Source organism: Urocampus carinirostris, chromosome 7 (genome assembly GCF_059441175.1).
Source record: "Urocampus carinirostris isolate Australia breed hairy pipefish chromosome 7, RoL_Ucar_1.0, whole genome shotgun sequence".
NCBI lineage: Eukaryota > Metazoa > Chordata > Actinopteri > Syngnathiformes > Syngnathidae > Urocampus > Urocampus carinirostris.
In genome coordinates, this window is record NC_142355.1 from 35,303,261 (window position 1) to 35,329,294 (window position 26,034).

General features: G+C 39.2%; 1 protein-coding gene across 1 annotated transcript; it reads left to right on the forward strand.

Moving 5' to 3' along the window:
• Positions 1-932: 932 nt before the first annotated feature.
• On the forward strand, positions 933-24,615 carry ireb2 (iron-responsive element binding protein 2). Its single transcript, XM_088340700.1, has 21 exons — positions 933-1,066; positions 4,312-4,401; positions 4,473-4,638; positions 6,635-6,772; positions 6,855-7,076; positions 8,210-8,279; positions 8,343-8,526; positions 12,080-12,219; positions 12,286-12,457; positions 12,524-12,624; positions 13,512-13,628; positions 13,686-13,845; positions 14,302-14,437; positions 16,247-16,331; positions 16,399-16,680; positions 20,813-20,917; positions 20,982-21,124; positions 21,200-21,347; positions 22,712-22,834; positions 23,124-23,309; positions 24,183-24,615. The coding sequence occupies exons 1-21, from the start codon at positions 1,042-1,044 to the stop codon at positions 24,291-24,293; spliced, it is 2,904 nt and encodes a 967-aa protein (XP_088196826.1). The 5' UTR covers positions 933-1,041; the 3' UTR covers positions 24,294-24,615.
• The last annotated feature ends 1,419 nt before the right edge of the window (positions 24,616-26,034 follow it).

A 26,034-nucleotide genomic window follows, 5' to 3' on the forward strand; every position in this document is an offset into this window, starting at 1 on the left:
AATGAGATGAGAACAAGAAAGGATTTACAATAGTCGGACGGTTTGTGAAGACAACGAGTAATTGTTTTATGCTTAAAAAATACTGTTATTTTTAAAATCCTTTTTTACAAACAATATCATAACAAATAATATACTACTACAGTAATACTTCAATGTAGAAATACGACTACAAAAATAATACTATGGGAATACTGCGAAACCCTACTTCGGAAATATTGCAAAAAACCTACAATGGAAATACAAAAATGCCACTACAGAAATACAACTACTGTAATACTACAAAATACGTCAGAAATACAACAGAATTATACACTGGAAATACCTAAAAATGCTAATAACAAAGTACAAAGTACAAAATGCAGTACACTACTACTGCAAACCACTGAAAAACACTACTAGAAATAAATTAGTACAGACATACTACAAAATACTACTACAATAGTACTACAAAACAAAATATCAAGTGAGTGCCTAAAAGAGTGACCTGGTATATTAGCTTGCTTTCATTAAAAAAATGGCTTACAACAGAAATAAAAAAACAGAAATACCATTACCGAAGTGCTCAAAACAGGCACATACAATATTTTCTTTAATTAACAGTGTTTTGAAACCAATTTGAACAAACAAATCAAAATTAAAACGAATATAACAAGTAGATGTCTACATCTATTTTTTAATTAAGGAGGAAAAACTGGATAGGTTTCCTGGTCCGGCCCCTTGGCCACATTTTTTAACCATCTGCAGCCCGCGAGAAAGGTTTGCCCACCCCTATTTTACGTGAATAGTTGATTGCTGGGATGGGCTCCAGCACCCCCGCGACCCTACTGAGGATAAGCGGTGCAGCTAATGAGATGAGATGAGTTTTCGGCATATTTTCTTCAAATACTCTTATTTTGACGGTCTGGCATTTCCGTCCACACTTTTACCCTGAAGGCGACTAAGCTTGTAGGCGGAACCGCACCCTCCCTCGCCTTCTGATTGGTCTGTTGCTTGTCCCCACCGGTCTCCTGAGTTTGGGTCGTGATGATTTCATAAGTCATCATGGCGCTCTCGTCCATGGGCAAAGGTACAGAACTGTATTGTTAATCTTATCTCCATTTTCTTTTGTCAACAGGTCGCATTCCTTATCAAGCACACAGCTACATTTGACGTTTCTTTCTAACCATTGAATTCCTCTTAACGGAGAGTTGAAAGCACGGACAGCTTGCTTGTACATCCAAACCGAGACAGTATTGAAATGACACAATACCGCTGTTTAACTTTACCCCAACTTAGTTCATGGCGTCATGTTTTGAGTTAATTTTACGTCTAAATGCTTTTCAAGTTTGCAATTTTATCGCCCCTGCCAGTTGTCCAACCAGCCATGCGATAAGTACTTGGCAAATATAGTCATTGATAAGGCTAAGCTAACATTAGCCGCCGCCTACACTGTGTTTTCAACTAAGGGTCGTTTCCTTATTTTCTACGGGAAAATGGTCGGATATACATCGAAATAACGTTAGAATTTAACCAAAGTCTCCAACAAAAGAAGCTTTTATTGGTCTGAAAGTTGTATAAACGTCGTTTTCGAGACGTCGAAAGGACGGCGGCTACATTTGGGCCAAATTTGTTGAAGTAAACACGTTTACAATTGTTGCCAAAGTTCAGTCGTAGGAGACGTGTTTATTCTTGTTTATATGATTGTATGGCGAAAGTCGAAAAAAGCAATCCGTATTTTTCAAGATGTCAAAAAGACCGCTTTTTGTGGATACATTTAGTCCACATAAGACAAAATAAACTATATTTTGACCACATCTTCCGCCAAAGTTCTGTTCAAAAGACGTCTTAGTTTAATATTAGTTATTTATGTGGTTGAAAAGTAAAATTTGAATCGACCGGGTCCCAATAAGGACTACAGTACATGAAACAAGGCCGATTACTTTGGGTTAAAGAAACCTGACTGTTTTGTTGACGTTCCCACTGTAGCTCCTTGTAGTCCTGTGCGCTTTATTCATGGAAAATATATGACAAAAGCCATTTTGGAGGAGTGCACTTTATAACCCGGTGCATCTTGTCGTCGTGAAAATACGGTACATTAAACCCTATGCTGATTATTTTGGGTCGATAAGTGAAAGTAGAATAAACGTCTTTTTTAGATTTGGAAAAGACAACTTTTCGATGGCTACATTTGATCCACATTGAGGTAAAGACAATTCGGACCACAATTGTTGCCAAAGTTCAGTCGTAAGAGATGTGTTTATTATTTATATGGTTGTATGGTGGAAGTCGAAAAAAGCAAAACGTAATTTTAAAGATGTCAGAAAGACCCCTTCCTTGTGGATACAATTAGTCCAAATAAGTCAAAATAAACAACTATAGTTTGACTACTTTTTGTGTCATAGTTCTGTTCAAAAGACGTCTTGGTTTAGATAGATAGATAGATAGATAGATAGATAGATAGATACTTTATTCATCCCCGAAGGGAAATTCACTTTTCCAGCAGCATCCCTAAGCTGAGAACAATCGAAAATAACACGGGAGCTGCTGGAATTATTAGTTATTCATGTGGTTGAAAACTTGAGTAGACTGGGGCCAAATAAGGACTATATTAAACACAAGGCCGATTATTTTGGGTTGATAAGTGAAAGTAGAATAAACGTCTTTTTGAGACTCGGAAAAAAACACTTTTCGGTCGATACATTTGGACCACTCTATTATTTCTATGGTTGTAAGGTGAAAGTCCAATAAGTCTGATTCTAGATGTCGAAAAAGCGCTATTTGGTGAGGTTAAATTTAGTCCACATACGACCAAATAAACACAACTATGATTGGACTACATTTGGTGCCAAAGTTCAGTCCAAAAGACATCTTTATTCTGATTTGTATGGTAAAAGTTGAAAAAACTAAATTTTGAAATAAACCAATTTTTTAAGACTTAAAAAGTATGACGTTTTGGTAACTACATTTAGACCACATTAGACAAAATAAACACCAACACCTAGTGAAAGCCAGCCCCGGACATCTTAATTTACTTCTGATGATACGTCATCACTACATTCTGGGGTTTTTTTGACATCCTTTTGCTTTTTTTTTCTTTCTTTCATCCAAAAAACAAAAATGCACTACTGGTGTTTTTTTTTTTTTTTTTTGCCAAACATATTTTGATTTTATTTTTCCCTTGTGGAGATAAACGAAAATGCATTTTGGTCATTTTCGGCTACGTTTTTTTCGTTGCATCTCCATACCTGTCAACCTCCACGGCTCCATGCCCTTACAAACTGTCGTATTTTCCCTTAAAGAATACAAAGTAATCTTACACCATATTTCTTTTTCAAATGTGTTTGTTTATGTAGTTTAATATGTTGTATAGTACATGTGTTTCGTTATAGAATATATATTGTTAACATTTTGTTGTGAGATACTGAGTTGCTCGACATGAATGAGGCTTATTATAAAAAAAGTTCAAAAATTAAGTCGCTTGGACGTTCACTGTAGAAGGAGAAAATACATGCAAATATAATTAAGTAGAATAATACATTTTCTTATTCAAATTATGAATTCATTTTCTGCATTAAATTATTGTTGGTAATATACTGATTAAAGGGATAACCACAAACCTGTCCTTTTTCATTTTCTCCTTTTATACTTCCTTTTTTTCTTAACTTCTTTATACAACATGATAATTCGTAATATAATGCATCAAAGCAAGTGAGCCATTGGAGAGCCGTCTCTCTTTAATGAGTTGAGCCGAAAAAGCCGGTTCTCTAAACAGAGACGGACTTCCTTTCACTACACAACTACCACATGAAATCCGATGTTTTTTTAAGACCACATGTATTTCAAATTTACTCAATCATCCCCGCCTGTTGTTTTGAGATCAGAATGACTTACTGCGTTTTAATTCAGGTTCGGCCATTGCGACTTGATGATTGTATCCAAAGAAAATTCAAAGCTGTGTTGTAATGTAGGCCTACTGCTCTGCTTTTGCTTTGTTCACGTGTGATCGAAATGATGCATGATGGGAAATCACCAGGCGGCAGACGCATGCGCACAGTAGCATCAAACCGCTCGCTTTGTTTGCAACGGAAAAAAAACCCGATACCGAGAAAGAGGCTACCGCGGCGAACTCGTTTGACTTGATTGATTTGCCGTTTCGTGGTAGTCGGTGTATACTGATAGTACCCATAATTGACAAATTTGCGTTTTTCCAGACAGATTTTCCCTGTACGTCATACACGTCTTAAAATGCATGATAAACGTACTTTGTACTGAAAAAAACGTACAGGTTGACAGGTATGCATCTCTAATCGACACTAACTTTTTTTTCTGAAGAGCATCCATATCGCTATTTAATCGACCCGTTGCCAGATGACCAAAGCCTCAAGTTTTACAACCCGCTCAAATTAAATGATCCGAGATATGGTAAGTTTAAATAAAGCAATATTTATTGTGTGAAGAACAGATGGTCAAAAGGTACTTTGTTGTTTTTTTAGTCAAGCTCCCTGTGTCCATCCGCATCTTGCTTGAGGCGGCCATCCGAAAGTGCGATGGATTTTATGTTACAGAGGAAGATGTCGCAAATATTTTGGATTGGGAGAAGCAGCAAGCCTGCACCGAGGTGCCGTTTTTGCCAGCGAGGGTTCTCCTGCAGGATTTCACGTGAGTTAACCACAAAGATGGCTACTTCTTCCATTCAAAAGAAAACCAATAATATATGTATACACACACACATAGACGTTTGCAAAAGTTATCACCCCCGATCATTTTCAAGATTTTCCTTTATAAAGCTTTGGTTGTTCGGATCAGCAATTTCAGTTAAATATATCATATAGCAGACAAACACAGTGATATCCGAGAAGTGAAATCAAGTTCATAGGATTTCCAGAAAATGTGCAATAAATGTTTACACAAAAGTGCGCAGGTGCATAAATTTGGGCACCCCAACAGAAAAATGACATCAATATTTAATAGATCCTCCTTTTCCAGAAATAACAGCCTCTAAACGCTTCCTATAGCTTCCAATGAGTGTCTGAAGTGGTAATTTACCAAGATATATCCTTTCCCTAGCATTGGTCAACAGTACACACAACATAGTAAACATCAACAAAATAAAACAATAGGTAATATGTTAAAATTTGTCTATTATTATTTATTATATATATATATATATATATATATATATATATATAAAATTTGTGAATTTCCCTGCGGGGATGAATAAAGTATCTATCTATCTATCTAGAAAGTGCATGACAGCATCAGCGCATCAAGCCTGTAAAATAGTCTAAAAGGTCCATGACAGCAACAGTACAGGAACGGAAATGCAGGACAACCATCTAAAGAACTCATTTTACCCCTCTGCCATCAGACTCTTAAACGGCTGCTGATCGAACAATACACTGCAGATACGTTCAGCACACTAAAGACACTTCATTACACTACAGACACTTTAAACTGGACCATACTTTAACTCTTGGTGCACTACAGTTACTTTCAAATGTGTTTTATCTTTATTTTTATTTCATTGCCTTAACTCATCTTGCGTTGATCTTATGTTTTCACCTTTTAATATGCTTAATATTCTTTAATGGATACATGTACAAAGTTTCTGAGTTTCTATATTTACGCTGGCAACAGTGTGTACAGCAAAGTAAGAATTTCATTGTGCAGGGAAATGTGGTTCTTTACTGTGCATATAACAATAAACACTTTCAACTGAATTTGAAAGTAATATTTGGATGGCTCGCCGACAGGCCGCGAGACTTTTGATCAACAAATGCGTGTCTGTACAATATCACCAGTCACTGAAATATGTCACATATCATTGGAAAGCTGAAACTCTAGAGATTCAATATATGATAACCATTTCAAAATATACTTATCACAGAAACATTGCGATCAGTATGAACCCGAAAAGTATAAAGCCGAGGTAACTCATCATTACATCCACTGACCGTCTTCAACTTCTTTGAGTGTCCAGGAAAATGGCTTTTTTAAATCAAGGACAATCCATAGAACCCAACCGTGTAAAATATTCACACCAAAAAACACGATAATGCCTACAGATAAATAGGAATTCACTTTAAAGATGTCTGCCTTGTTGGACATTGCTTCTTGTAATCCGTTCGTTTCGCCACATAATTTCAGTTTACAAATAAACACACTCGTAAAATTATTCTCAATACGGTAGTGAGGGCTTCCCTTTCATTTGACACCTTTTCCATGATGAGGGTTTGTTCATGCTCGTTTTATTTATGCACAAAGCGCGACGTTACATTAAACTTGTGTCTTTCTGGACACATATATTCTACCAGTCTTTTTTTTTGTTTTGTTTTTTGTATGTGGCCTTTATTCCTCAAGTCAAGTCATGTTTATTTTTAAAGGACTGCACAGAACACATATAATTTCAAACTACAGACTATTATGACATTTCACTGAAAACAACTCCAATTTCCATTTGTCTTGGAAGCGCCAGCCCTCACAGTCAACTTTCCTTTTTCTAGTCATACCAAGAAGACGAAATTAGTCTCCGATAATGAGGATATTGGTTTTTAGAGTAGAAAAATACGCTAGTTTTCAAAAAAAATACTCTTCTTTTTTCCCAGTGAATGCCTGGACATTATGTATTCTAAGCTTTCCTTCTCTATTGGATTAGGGGTATCCCCGCCATGGTGGATCTGGCAGCCATGAGGGACGCTGTTGCCAAACATGGTGTGGACCCCGGGCTGGTCAACCCCAAATGCCCCACAGACCTTATTGTGGATCACTGCCTGCAAAAAGATTTTAGCAAGAGGTTAGCTTGCAACTCATGTTCCTGAAAATATCAGAAAGGAGGTCCATGTTTTCACTTTTTGTCTCATTCACTGGGCCACTAGCACTACGCAGAATGCCCCAAACCCTGGCGGAGGGGACACGGGGATTCGGCAAGCCCCCCTCAAGCCTCTGCCACGCGGAGGTTCCCACTGCGGGGGCCAGCGAGGCTCGTGCAGTAAAACGGCCTGCAACGACCCGCCCTTGTCAGCAGGGGGCCGAACTTCGATTCAGCAGATCGAGAACACGCCAATTCTTTGCCCCTTTCACCTCAAACCCGTTTCTGAGTGAGTTTATTGTCACTCATCAACCATATTTTCTGCACTATAAGGTTTAGCGGATTATAAGGTATAATTGTATTGTCATATATTTTTCATATACATGGTACACTGGACTACAAGGCGAATGGAACAGTAAGAGCTACCATATTTATTCGTTTTTAACCATTTTATATACTTACGCCATATATTAGTGCAATGATTGCTCATAAGCCCGTGCGACATGACAAAAACTGTTTCCACGGTAAAATATTTATCGTTCAATCTCGTTAATTATCACATCTTTTTTCCTTTTACATTTTAACTCTTAATTTTTGCACCCTAGTAAAAGTTGAAACAAAAACAGATGCTTCTTTAACACATCTTTATTGTCAGAATAGAGACACATGGTGACAAACTTCTACGCAGCAATTCACAAATATGAGGAGTATTGAATAAATAGTTAACAAAATAAGGTAATCAAAACAGAGAACATTGGACCTAATCTGAGGTATACCTGCACTCCCCAAAAAATAAATAACCATGAATACACCAACTCATTTAAATTTACATTCAGCAACATGTTAAAGACTTGTGCATAAAGCTCTTTGAATATCCCCTAGCACTCATTTGGGACTGAATTGTTTTTTCTTCAGTTTAAAATGGTGGACTATGTTTGTCATGTTGCCCGACTTGGTCGGCACATGTTGTCTGCAAAATTTGCAGTGCCGCTTTTTAAAAAAATAATTCGGGCTCTAAGTAACCAGAATACCTTCAAACACCCTGAGTGAACCATTTTACCGCTATTCCTGAGAAATTAATAGCTGGTCCTCGTCACCTTGTTTGTCTCCTAAAAGTTGGCATGACCATGGTTCAATTCCCCTTGCATACATTACTTGCGATTATGGTCATGTTTTTTGATTGATGAATTATTGCACAAATACGGTAGTGTTCTGTTAAACTTTGTCGTAATGCACACGTATAAATACTGTATGCATTTCCAATTGTTTCCACTGTATTTTGCGCAAATTTACGTAAAGCACATCGAGTTGTAAGACTCACTTTGGCCAATTTGCGTTTTTTAGATGCACCTTATAGTCTGGAAATTATGGTAGTTTATTTAAATTTTTAAGTGCTTCTAAGTAAATTGTTGTTCACTGCAGAGGCGACACGTCTGTGAGAAATCAGGAAATGGAGCTGAGCCGAAACAAAGAAAGACTTCAATTCTTTAAGGTAAGGCGATTGGTCGGAATGTTCTCCAACAGAAAACAACATTCCGCGTTTTTCTTCACCCAGTGGTGCTCAAGGGCCTTCAAGAACGTCAACGTGGTCCCCCCGGACGTTGGTGCTGTCCACCAGGTCAATCTGGAGTACCTTTCCCGAGTTGTGCAAGTGGACGGCGGCTTTATTTACCCGGACAGCGTGGTGGGAACAGACTCGCACACCACTATGATCAACGGCCTGGGCATCCTTGGATGGGGTAAGTTCACACCATTACCCAGAAGGATTCCCAGTGGTTTGCCAAATTATGATTGACTACTCCCTTTGGTGACAAGGGGAAGGAGGAACAGTTACATGGGGAAGAGGGGAGAAGGAACAAGATAAAGACATTTTCTATCTCCATTAATCAATAGGGATGCACGGTAACTGTTTTTGTCCTACCCATAACCGATGCAATCCTGGTTCTTATGACAGAAAACTGATGTTTTTTTTAAGCTGCATTAGAAGAAAAATAAGGAAAATCTGAGTGCCCTATTGTTTGAAGTCATACAAGCCTTGGCTAAGAAAATTATATCACTTTCTTTTCAAGTGCCATTCTCGTAGCTGTACACATTAGCAGCAATAATAGATGAAAATGAATGTGCAAATGCTGATATATAGAGGGAAGCCTCAAATGTAACAGTGCAAATTACTTCTGTAGAGGTCTCACAGCAACGCACTTGAAAAATTTTCACGGCAACACATTTTTGCTCAGGGAATATTGTACAAAACATTAAAATACATACACTACACTTGAGTAGGTAGAAAAGGAGACACAACCAAGTTGTGCTACTCGAAAATGAAAACATATTTTAACGGGGAACATAAGAGTTTCGACTTGTTCTAACACACTTCTATTCTATAGCATATGAATAACCTATATTTTATGTTGACAATATCTGTGTATTATTTGCCCTCATGTAGGTTTTAGATCAGGGGATGGCGTCATAATAATCTGCAGTGTTCATCTTTCCTCTGAAAAGTGATGGGTCCCTGGGACTCGCATGCTCAAAAATCTATGGGTCCCAACAGAGATCTATGGGTCCCCAAAATGTAGTGTGCTCCATGCCCTTACAAACTGTCGTATTTTCCCTTACAAAATACAAAAACATTTTTTTTTCCAAACATGTTTATTTATGTAGTTTAACATGTTATATTGTACATGTGTTTCCCTGTATCATATATATTGTTAATGAACATTTTGTTGTGAGACACTGAGTTGCTCGACATGAATGAGGTTTATTATAAAAATAAGTTCAAAAATGAAGTCGCTTGGACGTTCACTGTAGAAGGAAAAAATACATGCAAATATACAGGGATCAGAATTTTCCGCGGATCCGCGGATTTCCGCTGTTTTTGAACCCCAAAGGCATTCCGACTTTTTCACTTTTTCTCTTGCGTAGCAAACAAATTCAAAATCCGACTGTCTCACTCTTTCCTTTATTGCTCTGGCGCACCCTGGCGGCCGTTAGAAAAATTGGCTGCATTGTTGGGGTTGGCTCCGCCCTGCTTTATTCCTGGACCCTGCCTATTTCAGCTGAAAATGAAAATCTCCATTCTGATCCCTGAATATAATTAAGTACAATAATAAATTTTCTTGTTCAAATTATTAATTCATTTTCTGCATTAAATTATTGTTGGTAATATACTGATTAAAAGAGATCACTACAAACCTGTCTTTTTTCATTCTCTCCTTTTATACTTCCTTTTTTCTTAACTTCTTTATACAACATAATCATTCGTAATATAATGCGTCAAAGCAAGTGAGCCGTTTTAGAGCCGGCTCTCTTTAATGAGTTGAGCTGAAAAAGCCGGTTCTCTAAAAAGAAACGGACTTTCACTACACAACTCGAACTGGAGATCAGCGTGCAGACGAAAACTCGAACCGCGAGACCAAAACAACAATGGCGGATCTGCCTCACGAAAAGTTTGGAGTGCGGTAAATCTTTGTTAAAAAATGATAATGACAATTTCGTGTCAAAAAAAGTTGTCTCCCGGGGACGCACGTTGATTTGACACTATGTGTCCCCAGCAAAAATAATGCGTCTAGGAGGCAGGGAGGCAGGCAAATGAGAACACTAATCTGTGGTCTGTGCAGCTCTTTGAGACTCTTTGTGTGATTAGAGGCTATATAAATAAACATGACTTGACTCGACTAGGCTGGTTGAATGTTGTAGCGTGGCGTCAAGTGACAATTGTTTTTTTTATTCTATTAGGCTCATAACTGTGACATCATATTTAGTCGTTATTAGTCCAACATCTTCCCATTATAATTATTGTGCATCTCTATTTGTTAACCTTTAACCGTTTTCTACCAATATATCAATGATACATTTGGCATCGACAATATAGTTGAATTTTAAAAACAAAAGTCTGTTTCTTGGATGGATCAGTCGAAAGAGAATATTGCTGACCACAATCGCTAAACATTAATTGCAATCACATCTCTCGACCCACAATACCCTTACAGTCTATTGTTAGTAATATTTTCTAAATCACATGCGTGGACAATTTATAACAAATATGGTAATTCTTAATGGCTGGTGTGCAGAAGCGAGGTTCCTTTTCATTTCTTTCCTTGTTTCACCCACACTGAAATGTGAGTTAGAGCATTACTGTTTTGGGCAATTACTTATAACTAGAGTTATAAAGTGTTATTTTTTTTTATTCTATATTGGTACCCGTTAGATGGCAACTCAGGCTGCAATTTGCCAAACATGCTGAATTTCACAGTACCGAGACAAATGTCAGAGAATGGAGAAAACCAAAAGTCATCCTGAAATATATAAAACCTAAAAAAGCGCGATGAAGGAAAGGACTCTTTGGTGTATCTACTGAGGAATTGGACTTTGAAGGGCATTAAATAAATATTGCACATACTATTTCGGCCTTCTGTTCATACTTTATTATTTTTATCATGGCCACACGTATTAAACAACGATTCACTTGCAATGCTTAGTTTGAGCTAAGAAATAAAGTGAAACAAAAGATTTGTAATAAAAAAAAAAAATACGGGGGCGTGTTGTAAATGGATTGCATTTATATAGCGCTTTAACCAGTCACTGGGGACCTCCAAAGCGCTTAACAGTGCACTTCAAACTTCACACTTCACTCATTTACACACTCACGCCTGCTTATTGGGGGCATTAGGGGATCAGTGCCTTGCCCAAGGACACTTCGACATTTAACTCCAAGGAGTCCGGAATCGAACCTGCAACTTCTTTGGTCTGAAGATGCCAGCTCTATCTCCTGAGCAACTGCCTCACATGTGTGAATAAATACAGTAACTTGGTCTTGAATGGGTTCAAACACAAAGCCACCGCATGCGTATTAACCCCAAGTCAAGTCAAATCATGTTTATTTGTATAGCCCTTGATCACAAAGAGTCTCAAAGGGCTCCACAGACCACAGATTATTGCAAACCACGGACTATTATGACAGCATCCCCTGATCTAAAACTTTCATGAGGGCAAGGAAAAACTCAAACCTCAACATGAGGAAAATGTAGAAACCTTGAGAAGGGACCGCACATGAGGTAATCCCCCTTCCAGGATGACCAGGCTGCAATGGATGTTGCAATAACAAATAATACAAAATAGCATGTGGGTGTTTTCTATGAATATTGATTTGGTAAGATAGGTTGAAACTGGTAACAACAGTCATCTTAACTTTTACCATTTAGTACAGAGCTCTTTCAAATATTCTACATTTCTTAAAAAATAGTGTTCACTGGCACAGAATGGCCTAAGAAATCTTGCTCCCTTCCCGGCCAGGGGTGGGCGGTATCGAGTCTGAAGCGGTGATGCTGGGCCAGCCCGTGTCCCTTCCCCTCCCTCGGGTAGTGGGCTGCAAACTGGTGGGATGCATCAACCCCCTCAGCACCTCAATTGACGTCGTCCTCGGTATAACCAAGGTACGGAACACGCTTCTAATCATCTCCCTCCCAAGGGCTCACGTTTTTCTATTTTTTGCCTTGCAGCACTTGCGCCAAGCCGCCATTGACGGCAAATTTGTAGAGTTTTTCGGACCCGGATGTTTGCATTTGTCGGCGCCGGACCGGACCACCATTGCCAACATGTGCCCAGAGTATAACGCTACCATCAGCTTCTTCCCTGTAGACCAGGTCACCATTAGGCACTTTCAAAAGACACGTGAGTATCAGACCGTGTTTGAAGACAATGCTGGGTCAAAGACACTTACAATATTTTTGGTTTTAGACTTTTCCCCAGAAAAGCTCAAGCTAATAGAGTCTTACTCCAAAGCTGTTAAGCTCTTTAGAAGCTATGAAGATTCTGCAGAAGATCCTCACTATTCGGAGGTACGGTTTAACAAGCAACAGATGTGTGCTCTTTGAAAGTTATTCCACATTTGGTCATTTCAAGTATTATTTATTTTTTTATTTTTTGGGGAATTATTGGTACCAAGTGGTTATCTAATTTGAATTTTACATAAACCAAAGTAAACTAATTTTGCTAAAAATAATTCTTAAATCAAAAATTACACAGAGTATTCAAAAAGAGAAAGTATCTATTTTAAATATTAACCATATTAGTTTATTATTAAATTATATTCAAGTGATTACATTTTTTTGCAATTTTTATCCTAAAAATCTTAAATCGTGAATTTAAAAAAAGTAATGAGGACAAAGGATCTGTGTTTTTATGATTTATTGAGACAAAAAAATAAAATGCAAACTTATTTTTTCCCACGATCTAACATATTTAAATATTTATTTATAGGAATTAATTGCTTGTATTTCGTTTCCACATTCTACTATAAATTACGTTAAGTATTTGAAAACTCTTAATATTTTAAGGTTTTATGTGAATTTATTTAAATATCTATATCCATGTATTTTTCATTCTAAAAATTTTTCAAAAATTCCAAAATGTAGTTCAAATGAGGACAAATTATCTGCCTTTTTGTGTATTTTCTAATTTTGTTTTCGTAAAATTTCAAAAATATTCTTTAAAGTAATTTATCTACCAGTAGAACTCATTTTATTTTTATGATTTATTGAAATAATTATTCGTAGCAAATTATTTTCAAATGTTTTCCCTCATTCTACTAAAAATAAATCTTAGATTAACAAACTAAACTGAGTATTTAAAATGAGATAAATAGGCACTTTATTTTTCATATAGTTAAATAAATATGCCACATAATAATTCAATTTATGCAGCTAACGTTTCTGGTAAAACTCAGGTGATCGAAATCGACTTGAGCTCCATGGTGCCACACGTCAGTGGACCCAAGAGGCCGCAGGACCGCGTGGCCGTCTGCAGCATGAAGGAAGGATTCCAGAGTTGCCTCGACGAGAAGGTAAAAAAATATAAACTTTTCCATCATTCGTGTCTATGTCGCTCTCTCCTCCTCCAGCTGGGCCCCAAAGGCTTCAACATCTCCAAAGACAAGCAGGACGTGCGAGTTCCTTTCTTGCACGCTGGCCAGGAGTACCATTTGGCGCACGGCTCGGTGGTCATCGCCGCCGTCATCAGCTGCACCAACAACTGCAACCCGGCTGTCATGCTGACGGCAGGTGAGCCATGAAGAAAACTCCGGACCAGCTCTGGTGACGTCCAGTAAAATTTGTGTAAAATCCCAGTCAAAGATGTACCCAAAGTAAATGGAATGCTGTTCCTAAACCATTTTAAGAATATGGATGTGTTGGTCTCTTTTTGAAAGATAACACTCCTAAATTTAAATAATCACTGCAGGTGCTAGTAACATTGAACAATCTAGTTAGGAACACACAGAAATAGAATGTGTTTTATTGTCGCCTGTTTTTTATTTTTGTGATGTTTCTGTGATGAGTACATTTTTAAAATGGTCATCATATTATATCTTGAATCCCAAGATTCGAAGCTTTCCAATGATATGGGGCATGACTTATTTCAATGACAGGTGAAATCGTGAAGACATGACTTTGTTTATCAACAGTCTGACGGCCTGCCTATAGAACCTTAAGGGGTTAACTTTTGGGTTTGCATTTCAGGTCTCCTAGCCAAGAAGGCGGTAGAGGTGGGGCTTGTGGTCAAGCCGTACATCCGGACTAGCCTGGCGCCAGGCAGTGGCATGGCCACTCACTACCTCAATGCCAGCGGGGTACTACCCTACTTCAGTCGCCTCGGGTAAGCTTTTGTTGTTATCATGCATTTCCTAGCTCAGTGGTTGATAAAAGGCGGCTCTGGAGGCCCATGCAGCTCTTCGGCGCACCCTAGAGGCTCCCATGACCTTTTTCAAAAATGTTTCATTATGGAAACTGGTATAGTTTCTGTAGGAGGATAAACATAATACAAACATTCCTAATGTTTTCTAATGGTTATAAATTAATTATATACAATATGTGTTGCCTTCCTTATAGGGCTCATATAGCACTGAGCTCGCTCTTTGCATAATCAAATTATATAAGGTACATTGAGAGTAAGATATTTTTTAGATAACTCACAAAAGAGCATCTAAACATGAAACGAATTCATGTTGAAATTAGGTTACCATAAAACAGGAGGCATGTATTTTAAAAAACAAAGGGTAAAGGAAATAATAAACATAGTCATTTACCTTTCTGACGGTCGTTTCTTGAAAAACGGATTCAATGACGTCTGCTTTACCAGCTTTTGACAATTTGTTGGAAATGCGCGATGCAGACATAGTGATAGCCCGACTTAACACTTAAAGCGCTCGTCTTGGGATCAAGAGATTGCAAGTTCCATTATGTTTAAGTGTCCTTGGGCAAGACATTGAACCCCCAATGCCCCCGATAAGTAGGTAGTTGCCGCTGCTATCGGTATGTGTGTGTGCTATGTGAATGGGTAAGTGTGAAGCGCATTGGGAGGTCTTCAGTGACTTGAAAAGCACTATATAAAGGCAGACCATCCATCCATCCATAAAAATACATTATATCTCCATGGACAGTGTTATTTACCTTTTTCTTTAAGCCATTTCTCTTCTAAAATTAGAAGAAATGGTTGCTTTCATTTTCTTGCTTCAGAAAACAATTCTTTATACGTTGTTAGGAATAAACCTATAAATTGTTAGGGAAAAAACTATACCCACCTCGTCTGACCGGTGCATCACGAAGCCCCCCCGGCCCCCATGGGGTGGGTCGGGGTGCCAGCCTCACCTCCTCACCGAAAAGCCAATACGCCGCCATGTCTGAAGGGCTCACAAACAAGAAAGTTTATCAGCTCCAAGCAATGCCAAAAACAAGGCCTAATTCCCTCGTCAGTGCCCCGCTATCAAATTTCCCCAGCCAAAACACTACACTTCGAACGGCGCGACCTTCAGCCTTCTGTGAAAAATCCCTACTGCATTCAACAAAATTTAATTTGTATTATACTAAATCCCTTATAGTCAATTAAATAAAATGGAAAATCCTTCAACGTTCAAAATAGATTCCATCTTACTAATTACAAAATTTTGATCACTTTTATGGATTCTTTTATCTTGTTCAGTTGAAAAAGAAGTTCAGAAAACAGTGAATCAAAAAAAATCTTACCTAAAATGAGTGTTATTTCTGGTATAAAAGATGTGCAAATAAATATTTAAACATTTAGATTAAAAAATATATCCTAAATGATTAGCAATATCGTTCTAACTTTGATTTAACATTTTATTAAAGTATAAAAAATAGGCAATTGTAAATTAAATAAATTGGCGCAATAAAAATCCAAATTATATATTTTATATATATATGTATATATATATATATATATATATATATATTTAATGAAAATAAAGGAAAATAAAAAAATAAATATATTGAAATAATTAAATACATTTTTTTAAAGAGCTATTTTCTGCTTATGGCAAACTGTAGTTCCTCTGACAGAAGTTTCACGTTTCCTTTGGTACAAAAATGGGAAAAATACTTAAGCGGAGGAAAATTATTTCTTTTATTGTCTCCTGTCGAATAATTTTTTGTATCTTTTACTTCAAAGCTTTGAGGTGATCGGCTACGGCTGCGCCACCTGCGTGGGGAACACGGCGCCCCTGCCGGAAAGCGTGGTGGCCGCCATCAAACAGGTGACTCCTGTTCCCCAATTCTATTGTTTTTTTTTGTTTTTTTCTCTTTAACCCGTCGTTTTTCCAGGGCGACCTGGTAGCATGCGGCGTCCTGTCTGGCAACCGGCACTTCGAGGGGCGCCTCTGCGACTGCGTACGAGCCAACTACTTGGCCTCTCCACCCTTGGTGGTGGCATATGCCATCGCGGGCACAGTGGGCATTGACTTTGACAAAGAAGCACTCGGCGTGGCCTCGGACGGAAAGGAGGTGTATCTGCGAGACATCTGGCCTACCAGGGAGGAGGTGCAGCGGACCGAAGAGGATGCTGTCATCTCCACAGTCTTCAAGGACCTCAAGGCCAGGATGGAGGTAAAGTCATATCAGATACATATTTTTTAATGGCCAAAACCAAAAATGTAAAAAAAAGGTAACGGTCTTTATTGTCATTGATAACAACGTCAAGAGATTAGGCATTGATAAACACGTAACGAAGCTGCCCGATGAACCCAAATCTAATCGATATTGTGATAGTGTTATTGTGTAATTGCAAGACACTGCAGTTTTTTTTAAGGATTTATTGTTCCATGTTTGTTCCCCCCCCCCCTTTTTTTTTTATTTGAGTGATTGAGTGTTTGGCCAACCAGAATTGTCAGTGTTCAGGTTTAATGGCACCAGCCAATCAGAGGCAAGTTTTAAGGCGACCGCAAAGTTTGCACGCAGCAGGCTATGTCACACACCCTCGTGCGAGCAGACAGCAACCCTAACAAAGCTCCCCAGAAGAGGGTGCTGTTTGACAAAGGTGAAAGCATGTCACTCTGATTAGGTACTCACAAAAAAAAAACTAGCAGAGAAATTGCACTTTTCTTTTAAAATCGAAGATTTCATTAAAAATGCAATTCGGATCTGAAAATTTCCCCTAAAAAATGTCAGAATAAAAAGGCAAACATCTTTACAAGGTAGTGTTTGGATACTAATATTAATAATAATAATAATAATTTCCTTTGTATTGTCATTCTTTGTAACAATGTACACAGAACGAAATGTCGATACACCTGACCCATTGTAGCGAGTCGGTGCAGCCGCAGCCAGAGGGCGCCGCCATTATACCAATTAGGTATGTGTCGGTCGAGGCGCGAACCAGCGACCTCCCAGTCTCAAAGCCGGCACACTACCATCTAGGCTACTGAGCTGGTACTGGCCTAAATTGTAAGTTTCTTTTGTAAAAATAAAGCATCAAGAGTCATTAAAAAGCAGTGCAATAACATTTAGGGGCAAACAAACTAAAAGCTAAGGAGACCACAAGGCCGTTCACTCTAAAGAGCTTAATGCTCAATTTCGATTTTTGGGTGAAATCAATTGTTTTTGGGAGAACGTTCACGTTTCCAACTAAATGCAACTTGTATGCCATCCCTTTTGACTTTTATGCATCTCTTGTTTGATTGGCATCATATCCCGCTAGTGCCGTCACACGCAATCCATTGTTAGCGGAAGCACTCATGTATGCTAATGCTGTAGCTAATGTAGCAGTTTGAAAGTCAATGCTACTGAAAGCTGATGAGAGTTGTCACTCTAAATATTAATTCAATCTAAAACCTCACATTCCTTCCATTGAATGCTTTCCGTGTTTTTGTCTGCCATGGCGTGTTCATTTTTGCGCTACGCGAAATATCATGGAAACCAAGCATGTGCAATAGAAGTGAAGATTAATAAATTGAAGGAAGTTGAAAAACGAACTCCGACTTGTTTTTATCCGTGTTTTGTACTTTGTAATCAATACTTAAATGAACCATAACCAAACTAAGGCTTGCTACTGCTGTATTTTTAAACACACACACTTGTATGCTTGTCTGTTGTTGTGAGCATGAAATGCCCCCCCTCGAACAAATCTTACTAAAACGTTTTCATATCTAATTTTGGAGGAAATGTAATGGAACAGTAAGGGATGGGGCATTGGCATCTTATTTGCGCGAGGGAGGGACCTTTTATGCACGGGGGGGGTTGACATTTTTCAGAAGAACAGCAGCTCCAGCAGATGGACTCGTGCCCTATTGTGGGTTGCACCCTGTGTTGCGTTAAATACAGAAATAGATCCAGCTACGGAGAGTATGCCCTATGGTCGTGGAAATGCTGTACTATATTGAAAGTAATACAGTGGCTGCTTATAATAAAAAATGTGTAGTTTGTAGTACTTTTTCCCCTAAATGGTCAGGAGAGTGTAGATCAGGGGTCGGCAACCTATGACACGCGTGCCTTGCAAAGGAGGAAAGATCTGTGTTTTAACCCTCCAACAGAAACACCGGCGCGCGATTAACAGGGATGTGATTTTTCCGACTATAGTCGGAATTCCGACTTTTTCACTTGCGTAGCAAACAAATCCGACTGTCTCACTCTTTCCTTTATTGCTCTGGCGCACCCTGGTGGCCGTTAGAAAAATTGCATAAATTGGCCGCATCGTTGCACAAGCTGCAGGGTCTGAACTACATTTGAACTGACCTTGCAGTATTTACAAAAAAAATCAGGTATGTGGGCAAATTATTTTGTTATTTAAATCTTCTAAAGATGTTAAATTATTAATTTAAGCATGGTTTTGGACAAGTAAATTGCTTAAAACCCAGGAGCTTTGGGGGGGCATCGCCCCCCCAGTGCCCCCCCCCACTGGGCTCTGCCCTGGGCCCCCGAACCCCCGGCTAGGTTTCAGACTTTTTCTCCTCACCTCAATCACATCCCTGGATTAATGAACGAATCACGACAGCTCCCCCAGCGAAAAAATCTCGTTCTTTTAAGCCAGCAAGGACAGATGAGGGGCTTTGTGCAATAAATGACCGTGCTGTTTTGTGCATTATACCTCGAGAGCGTTGTACCTTGTACGTCAAGTGTTAAACGTCATTACGAGACAAAACATGAACATGAATTCAAGGAAGAGTCTGAAAAGGTGGATACATCAAAATGCGCTGTGTCCAGGATACGTAGTAGTGCCTAGATCCGACTCCCCAGCAAAATCCTCCCCCCCTCGCGTGAATGCGCATTCTGCTGCGCTTCGACAAATGCGGTCGTATTCTATATAACAAGTTTATTAAAACAATAAAGCGACCTAATTAAAACAATTAAGTGATCATAGTCTATATAACACGTTTATTAAAACAATAAAGCGCCATCGTATGGTACAAAATGCGTTTGTTAATGCGGAACAAAAAGTCACCAACACCATAGACGAAACAATTATATCCACGATCAACTAATTGTACACAAATTGCCTTAGTTTGATGTACTATAATAGCTATATGTAATCTATTTTTATTGTGAATGAAATCCTGGTTGCATTGGATCCTGCGGTGTAAACAAATCGTTTTTTTTTTTGTTTGTTTTTTAAATCGGACTTCTCTGCCTATACTGTTTGCAAAGTAAGACACACTTTAAACCTATGTTTTTTGGCTTTGGGATCCAACAACAGAGGAATACCTCCACTTTGTGATGTGTTACTGAATAGGTGTTCGACAAATCTAGTTCCTTTTATTACTACTATTATTATTATTAATAAACGTCTGAAACTCTTCAAAATCACAGTGCTGGCATATTTGTCACAGAAGGTTACCCTAGAAGTCACAAGTCTGTATCTCAAACAGGGTCCATTTTAGCAGGGGAGTCAGATTTTGACAGGTAAAATGCCTGCCAAACTAGCTGTCTATATCACTTCTTTTTTTGATAGTAGTTCATTGTTGATGAAGAATGGTTTAAGTCATGGATGTCAACAGGCCTTTCCACATGTTGCTCACATTCATTTTTTTAGTTTGTTGATGAACAAGAATAGTGGAAGATAAAATTGGTCAGTTATACGATTTCAATGTATATCCATGTTGTATATTTGGACTGGTATAAAATGACAGCTCTGTTGGATATAAAAAAAATGTTGTGCGAGGGATTAATCTTGGTGTGGCACACTGATTTACAAGGAAATTTGAAAGTGGCACTCCACACCGAAAAGGTTGCTGACCCCTGTCAATCTATGACAGGAAAACAGGAAGGAATTGAGAATGGTGCAATTTTATGCAACATGCGAGTCACTGTGAGATATTTGCCGTAGTAAAAACAAAAATGACTGGTGCTAAGTTAAGTACAGCAAATCCACTTTGGACACAAATGGACCGACGTTTCACAAAAAGTAAATGCTAAATAATTAAATATCATCAGTGTAGTGTAAGCATGTGAACATTAGCCAAAAGTCACATGAACTTTTGAGAAAATGTCTTGTTGGTAAAAGCTCGGCAGAGCTCCAGTCTCCATCTCCGTTTCCTCCCCTGAGGTGTGCAAATAAAAAATAAGCAACTGTCATGCACCAACTCTACCCTTAAATGAAAGGCAGCTTCACAGGGCTCGCCTTACTTTAGGTGTGACGTAGGCACATCACTACTCTTTCAGGAGCCTTTTTTCCTTTTGGTTAAAACTAAAAATGCATTATTTGTAATTGTTTGCTACAAAGTCCACTGTTTTGCCCCCCTCCCAGAAAGGAAACACGTTCTGGAACAGCGTTGAGTGTGCCGAGTCAGTGGTCTTCCCGTGGGACGCCAAATCTACGTACATCCGTTGTCCGCCCTTCTTCAACAAATTGGTGAGTTCAGGAGCCGTCAATTGAAAAAACACAACTGACACTTGTGCTTTATTTGCGTGCGAAGAGCAAAGAAGCCATGCCACTTGCGTCCATCGACAACGCCCACGCATTGCTCTTCCTGGGTGATAAGGTGACGACCGACCACATCTCGCCTGCGGGCAGCATCGCTCGGGTCAGCTCCGCAGCCAAGTACCTGATCAGCAAAAGGTTACCGTCACGACGACACTGCAATTTTGATACAAATAGACTTGGAATTTTATATATCTGGTACATAAACGACAGGCTGACCCCCCGGGAATTCAACTCGTACGGTTCTCGGCGGGGCAACGACGCCGTCATGACCAGGGGGACGTTTGCTAGCATCAAGTTGCAAAACCGACTGCTGGGCAAGGCCGGGCCCAAAACGCTTCACGTTCCTTCGGGACAAACGGTCAGTCCACAAATCCACGAAGAAATTAACGAATGCTCCGTATGCTAAGACGCACCGGATATCAACACACACCCTTTAAGAATTCGTTTTTTGTCATACCAAAGGGGCACTGGACTATAACAGGGTTCTCGCTGATCCTTGAAAAGTCCTAAAAGGAATTGAATCTATTATTCTATAATAAAGGCCTTCAATGTCTTAAATCCAATTTTCAAAAGTGAACACTTTAATAAGATTTATTTGTTTGAACTAAAATGATTTAGTAACATTTATCAATTGTCTTTTTTAATAATTCACCCATTTAATTCCATGGAAACATCGCATAAACACAATAATGGAACGATCAAAACGGTGGTGTGGTTTCAGTCGGGCCTTTTAGTGTAGATGCATGTCTTAACTCCACCCACAATATACACAGCAACTTCGAACAGAGACAACCATGAGAAAATGTCAATTCAATAAGAACTGGCTGTCCGACGAATGTTTTGTGCCAGGTCAAGTGTATGAAGCACGATGTATTCTGTGCAAGAAATAGTTGTCTTTTGTTTCAATTGTTTTTTGTCAACTTGGGTCTTAAATTTGATTTAACAAGCATTACAAAAAGTCTTGAACTGAACTTGCCTTAAGCTGTAGGAACCCTGTATAAGGCACGTGGAATTAAAACTACAGTAAGGAACTACTATATTATTCTATTTGTTTCCTACATAAAGGTATAAAGTAGTGCATTGATAAAGGACCAATATCGCTAAACATTTACACCGGCAATCCAACCTGGGTCGCGCCGATGAAGGCGCTAAAATCCTATCACTAGTGATACAGATGACATACAAAAAGGTATTAGATTTGGTCTCATTATCCTACTATTTTAGGGTATCAGAAAGGAATTTTAGTGAATGTAGAAGTCCTGAAAAATAGAAATAAACAAAAAGCATGACAAGGAAAAGAACTTTCCATTCACTAAGCTTTGTTTCCGGCATTGTTAAAATAGTGTGATGATGAAATGGAATGGAATGCCTCTATGTATGTCATGAGTATCACTGACGTTCAGTGGTTAAGTGTCTGCACTTTGACCACCGCACCTGGGGTTCGTTTCCCGTTGTATGCGATGTTCTTCGGTTTTATATTGTGAAACCTTTTATGGTAACGCACACAACTGAATTTACAATCTCATCTGTCGTATTCGAAGTATATAAGGTGCACCGGGGGGATAAGGCGCTCTTAATTTTGTGGCCCATTTGAGGTTTTCAGGTGCACCTCATAATACGGTCATTAAAAAAAAAAAGAGATCCACATAATTTCCTATCTAAATTGATGGAATTGGACACAAATAGCGCTTTTTCAAATCATCAGTTTTTTGTTCTTCCCAGTTGGACGTGTTTGAGGCGGCCGATCGCTATCAGAAGGACAGCGTTCCGCTCGTCATCCTGGCCGGAAAGGATTACGGCTCGGGAAACTCCCGGGATTGGGTGGCCAAAGGACCTTACTTACTGGTAAGAAAATGGAGAGGGGGCGGAGTTTGGGTCAAACGGGTATGCACCCAACAATATGCTGATAAAGTCATGCAATTGTTGGATTGTTTTAAACATATTGAGCCAATTTTAGCTTATATAAACAAATGGTAGATAGGATAGAGATTTCTTCTTGGCTCTTGGGATCACTAGTAGACCAGCGTTTTCAGAGCGAAGGGTCCGGACTGAAACATAGGGGGGAATTAAATCTAAAAGATATGAGGGAGCAAGTCTGCGAAGTCCAGAATCTACGATATTGTTGTGATTGCAGGGCGTCTGTGCGGTGATCGCCGAGAGCTTCGAGCGTCTGCACAAAAAGCAGCTCGTGGGCGTCGGCATCTTGCCCCTTTGCTTCCAAAACGGACAAAACGCCGACACGTTGGAGATCACCGGCATCGAAAGATTCAGCATCAGCCTGCCGGAACGCCTTTCGCCCGGCCAGCAGCTCACAGTAAAGGTAAGCTGCATTTCGTGAAGAACCGTAGAAACCTAGGATATTACGTTTGCACTTTATGGCATGGAATCAAATATTCATCTTTAGCCTCTCTTTATGGCGTTTTCTCCTGAAATGGTAAATGGTCTGCATTTATATAGCGCTTTAAGTCAATGAAGAACTCCCAAAGCGCCTTACAATGTGCTCCACACTTACCCATTCACACACACACTCACACACCAATAGGGAGTCAGCCATCCAAGACGCTTACCTGCTAATTGGGGGCATTAGGGATTCAGTGTCTTGCCCAAGTACACTTCGACACGTCAACGAATAATTTTTGCATGTCCGACAACTTATCAAATTCCGACTTTCCAGTGTAAGGGGATGTCATATAAAATATTGATTTGCTCATGATTTGTGTTGCCACTGTCACTTCCAGAAACAATGTGTCATGTGACCAAGTTAAACCAATCGACACTTAACGCCCCAAAACCTTTAAACTTAGCATTTATGAAGGGTTATATCTAAGATATCTGTCCGATATTGGCACGATTACCTCCCAACTTTGCGAGTCAGTAATATATTCTGTGTTTTGTGTTTAATCGCTGTAAGTCTTGAAGTTTGCAGTGATGCTAAAGAAAGAAGTAAAACATGATGCTTGCAATGATTGTTACTCACCAAGCTCCATGGACGCCACCAACAGGAAGTCATTAAATTTAGGAAATCTAAGGTCATGACTACTTTTGCAAGCGGAAGTTAGCAAATCAGTTTTAATTAGCCAATTACCAGAGGTGTCTATTCCCCGCTTTACAGCAATTTCACGTTGCGATCTCGGCACTTAGTATAGAATTTTGATGAGTTTGCCATTGCGCTGACTACGACCCGTTTTTTCAGACGAGCGACGGCAAAAGTTTCGCAGTGACAGCCCAGTTGGACAACGAACTGGACGTCATTTTCTTCCAACACGGAGGACACCTGAGATACGTGGCCCGGACTATGTTTTGAAACGGATGTCCGAGTATTTTTGGGGGCGACGTGTGTTGTCATGGCAACAGACTTCAAACACTGGCCATTCATTCTTTTCACTGGCTGAATATGAAACAGTTTGGATTTCCTTGAACAGTCAACGGCGATGAAACGCTGTGGAACTTCCTCGCGGATAGCTTTTTAATTGTGTCGATGTAAACCAGAAGTTATTTGTTGTGTTTGAATCATGCAAGTGTCTTATTCTCTCATTTTCCTCACCGTCCCGAATGATTTTTACGTTCGACATTGTCGTTTTGAAGCAGTTTTGAATGATTTGGAAAATAAAGTCTACTCGCTATTGGTCTGGTTTTGCTCATTTGAGTTACTATCATCATATTTGTATCTTGTACCAACCAGACGACCGATCCCGGGATACAGTAACCCCACCTTTAGACGTTTTAGTTTACAATGTAGAGGATCACGTTCTTCCAGCCACATTACCTATTTCTTCCAACTAAATGACATCAATAAACAAGACCTCTTTCTTACTCCCTAGGTATTTGACTTAAACGTAGCAGTTTTTTATTCTTTCTAATGGAGTACAATCAGCAACGCTAAAACTCAGAATTATCGCAAAATTACCTTCGACTGATGGTACAATACGAGAGTGAGCATGCATACGTGCGTGAATACCGTAGTCAACAAACATTGCTAGAAAGCTACAAGAAACACGCAGCTACGTCAAAAAAACAGCGATTTAAAAGCAACGAGAGTCAAACGAGACTAAAAATGAAAGTACCTCTTTCAATAACTCAATGTCGCTTTCAAAGACGCTTCACGTCTCGGTGGGTAGGAAGGAAATGAAAACCCGTTGACTTTACAGCGCATGCGCATATAAACAGTGGCGTCGTCATAGATACCAGTAAACAAATGCAAAAGTCGTCCGTCTCTCAAAAGAGCGTAAAATAAGACCGTAGCGTAAATAGAGAAACAACAACCGGTACTTGATGATTCGCCTTTTCCATTTTTCCTTGCTTTGTATGGTTTAATATGCAATTTTGAATCAAGATGAGCGAACAAAATGCCAAACTCGACACTCCCTCTACAGCGCATGCGCGAAAATAAATCATGTCTTTTTGTTTGGCCCTTAATCCACAAGGAGTCTCAAAGGGCAACACAGACTATTACACACCAGACTATTATGACACCATCCCCTGGTCCAAAAAACCTACACGAGGGCAAGGAAAAACTCAAAAACCTCAGCGCCGGGAAAATGAAGATACCTTGAGAAATAAGACCGTGAACGCCTCACACATACAATAGCTAGATCAAGATTCGTCACTGAACACAAGTGCCAAACTCGTCCGTCTCTCAGAGCGTTGAAGACCTAGAGGTAAGGTTCAGCCCGACTCTACCAGAGTCGTGGGTGAATCAACCCGAACCCGCCAAAACGTGACGTATGAACTTCATTTGATAACTGAGCCCGAAATAAACCTGACACTTTAATTTTCTGCCAAAATAACTACAAAGTGTGCTTCATCACCAGACCGAGCGTTTTGGCTGAACGATGCAGCTTTGGTTTTACAAGTGTGCATTGCATATGCAGCGCCTAAATGAACGATTTGGCGGTGAAGTGCAGCGAACGAAAGTGAAACTGGACAAAATAGCGGCGAAAAGAAAATAATTTTCTGCAGATTACAAGCTGCTAACAGTGAAATATTTGGCCAAAAAACTGAACGAACGTTTGTAAAGCATGTAAGCTACTGGCAAGAATCAGAAC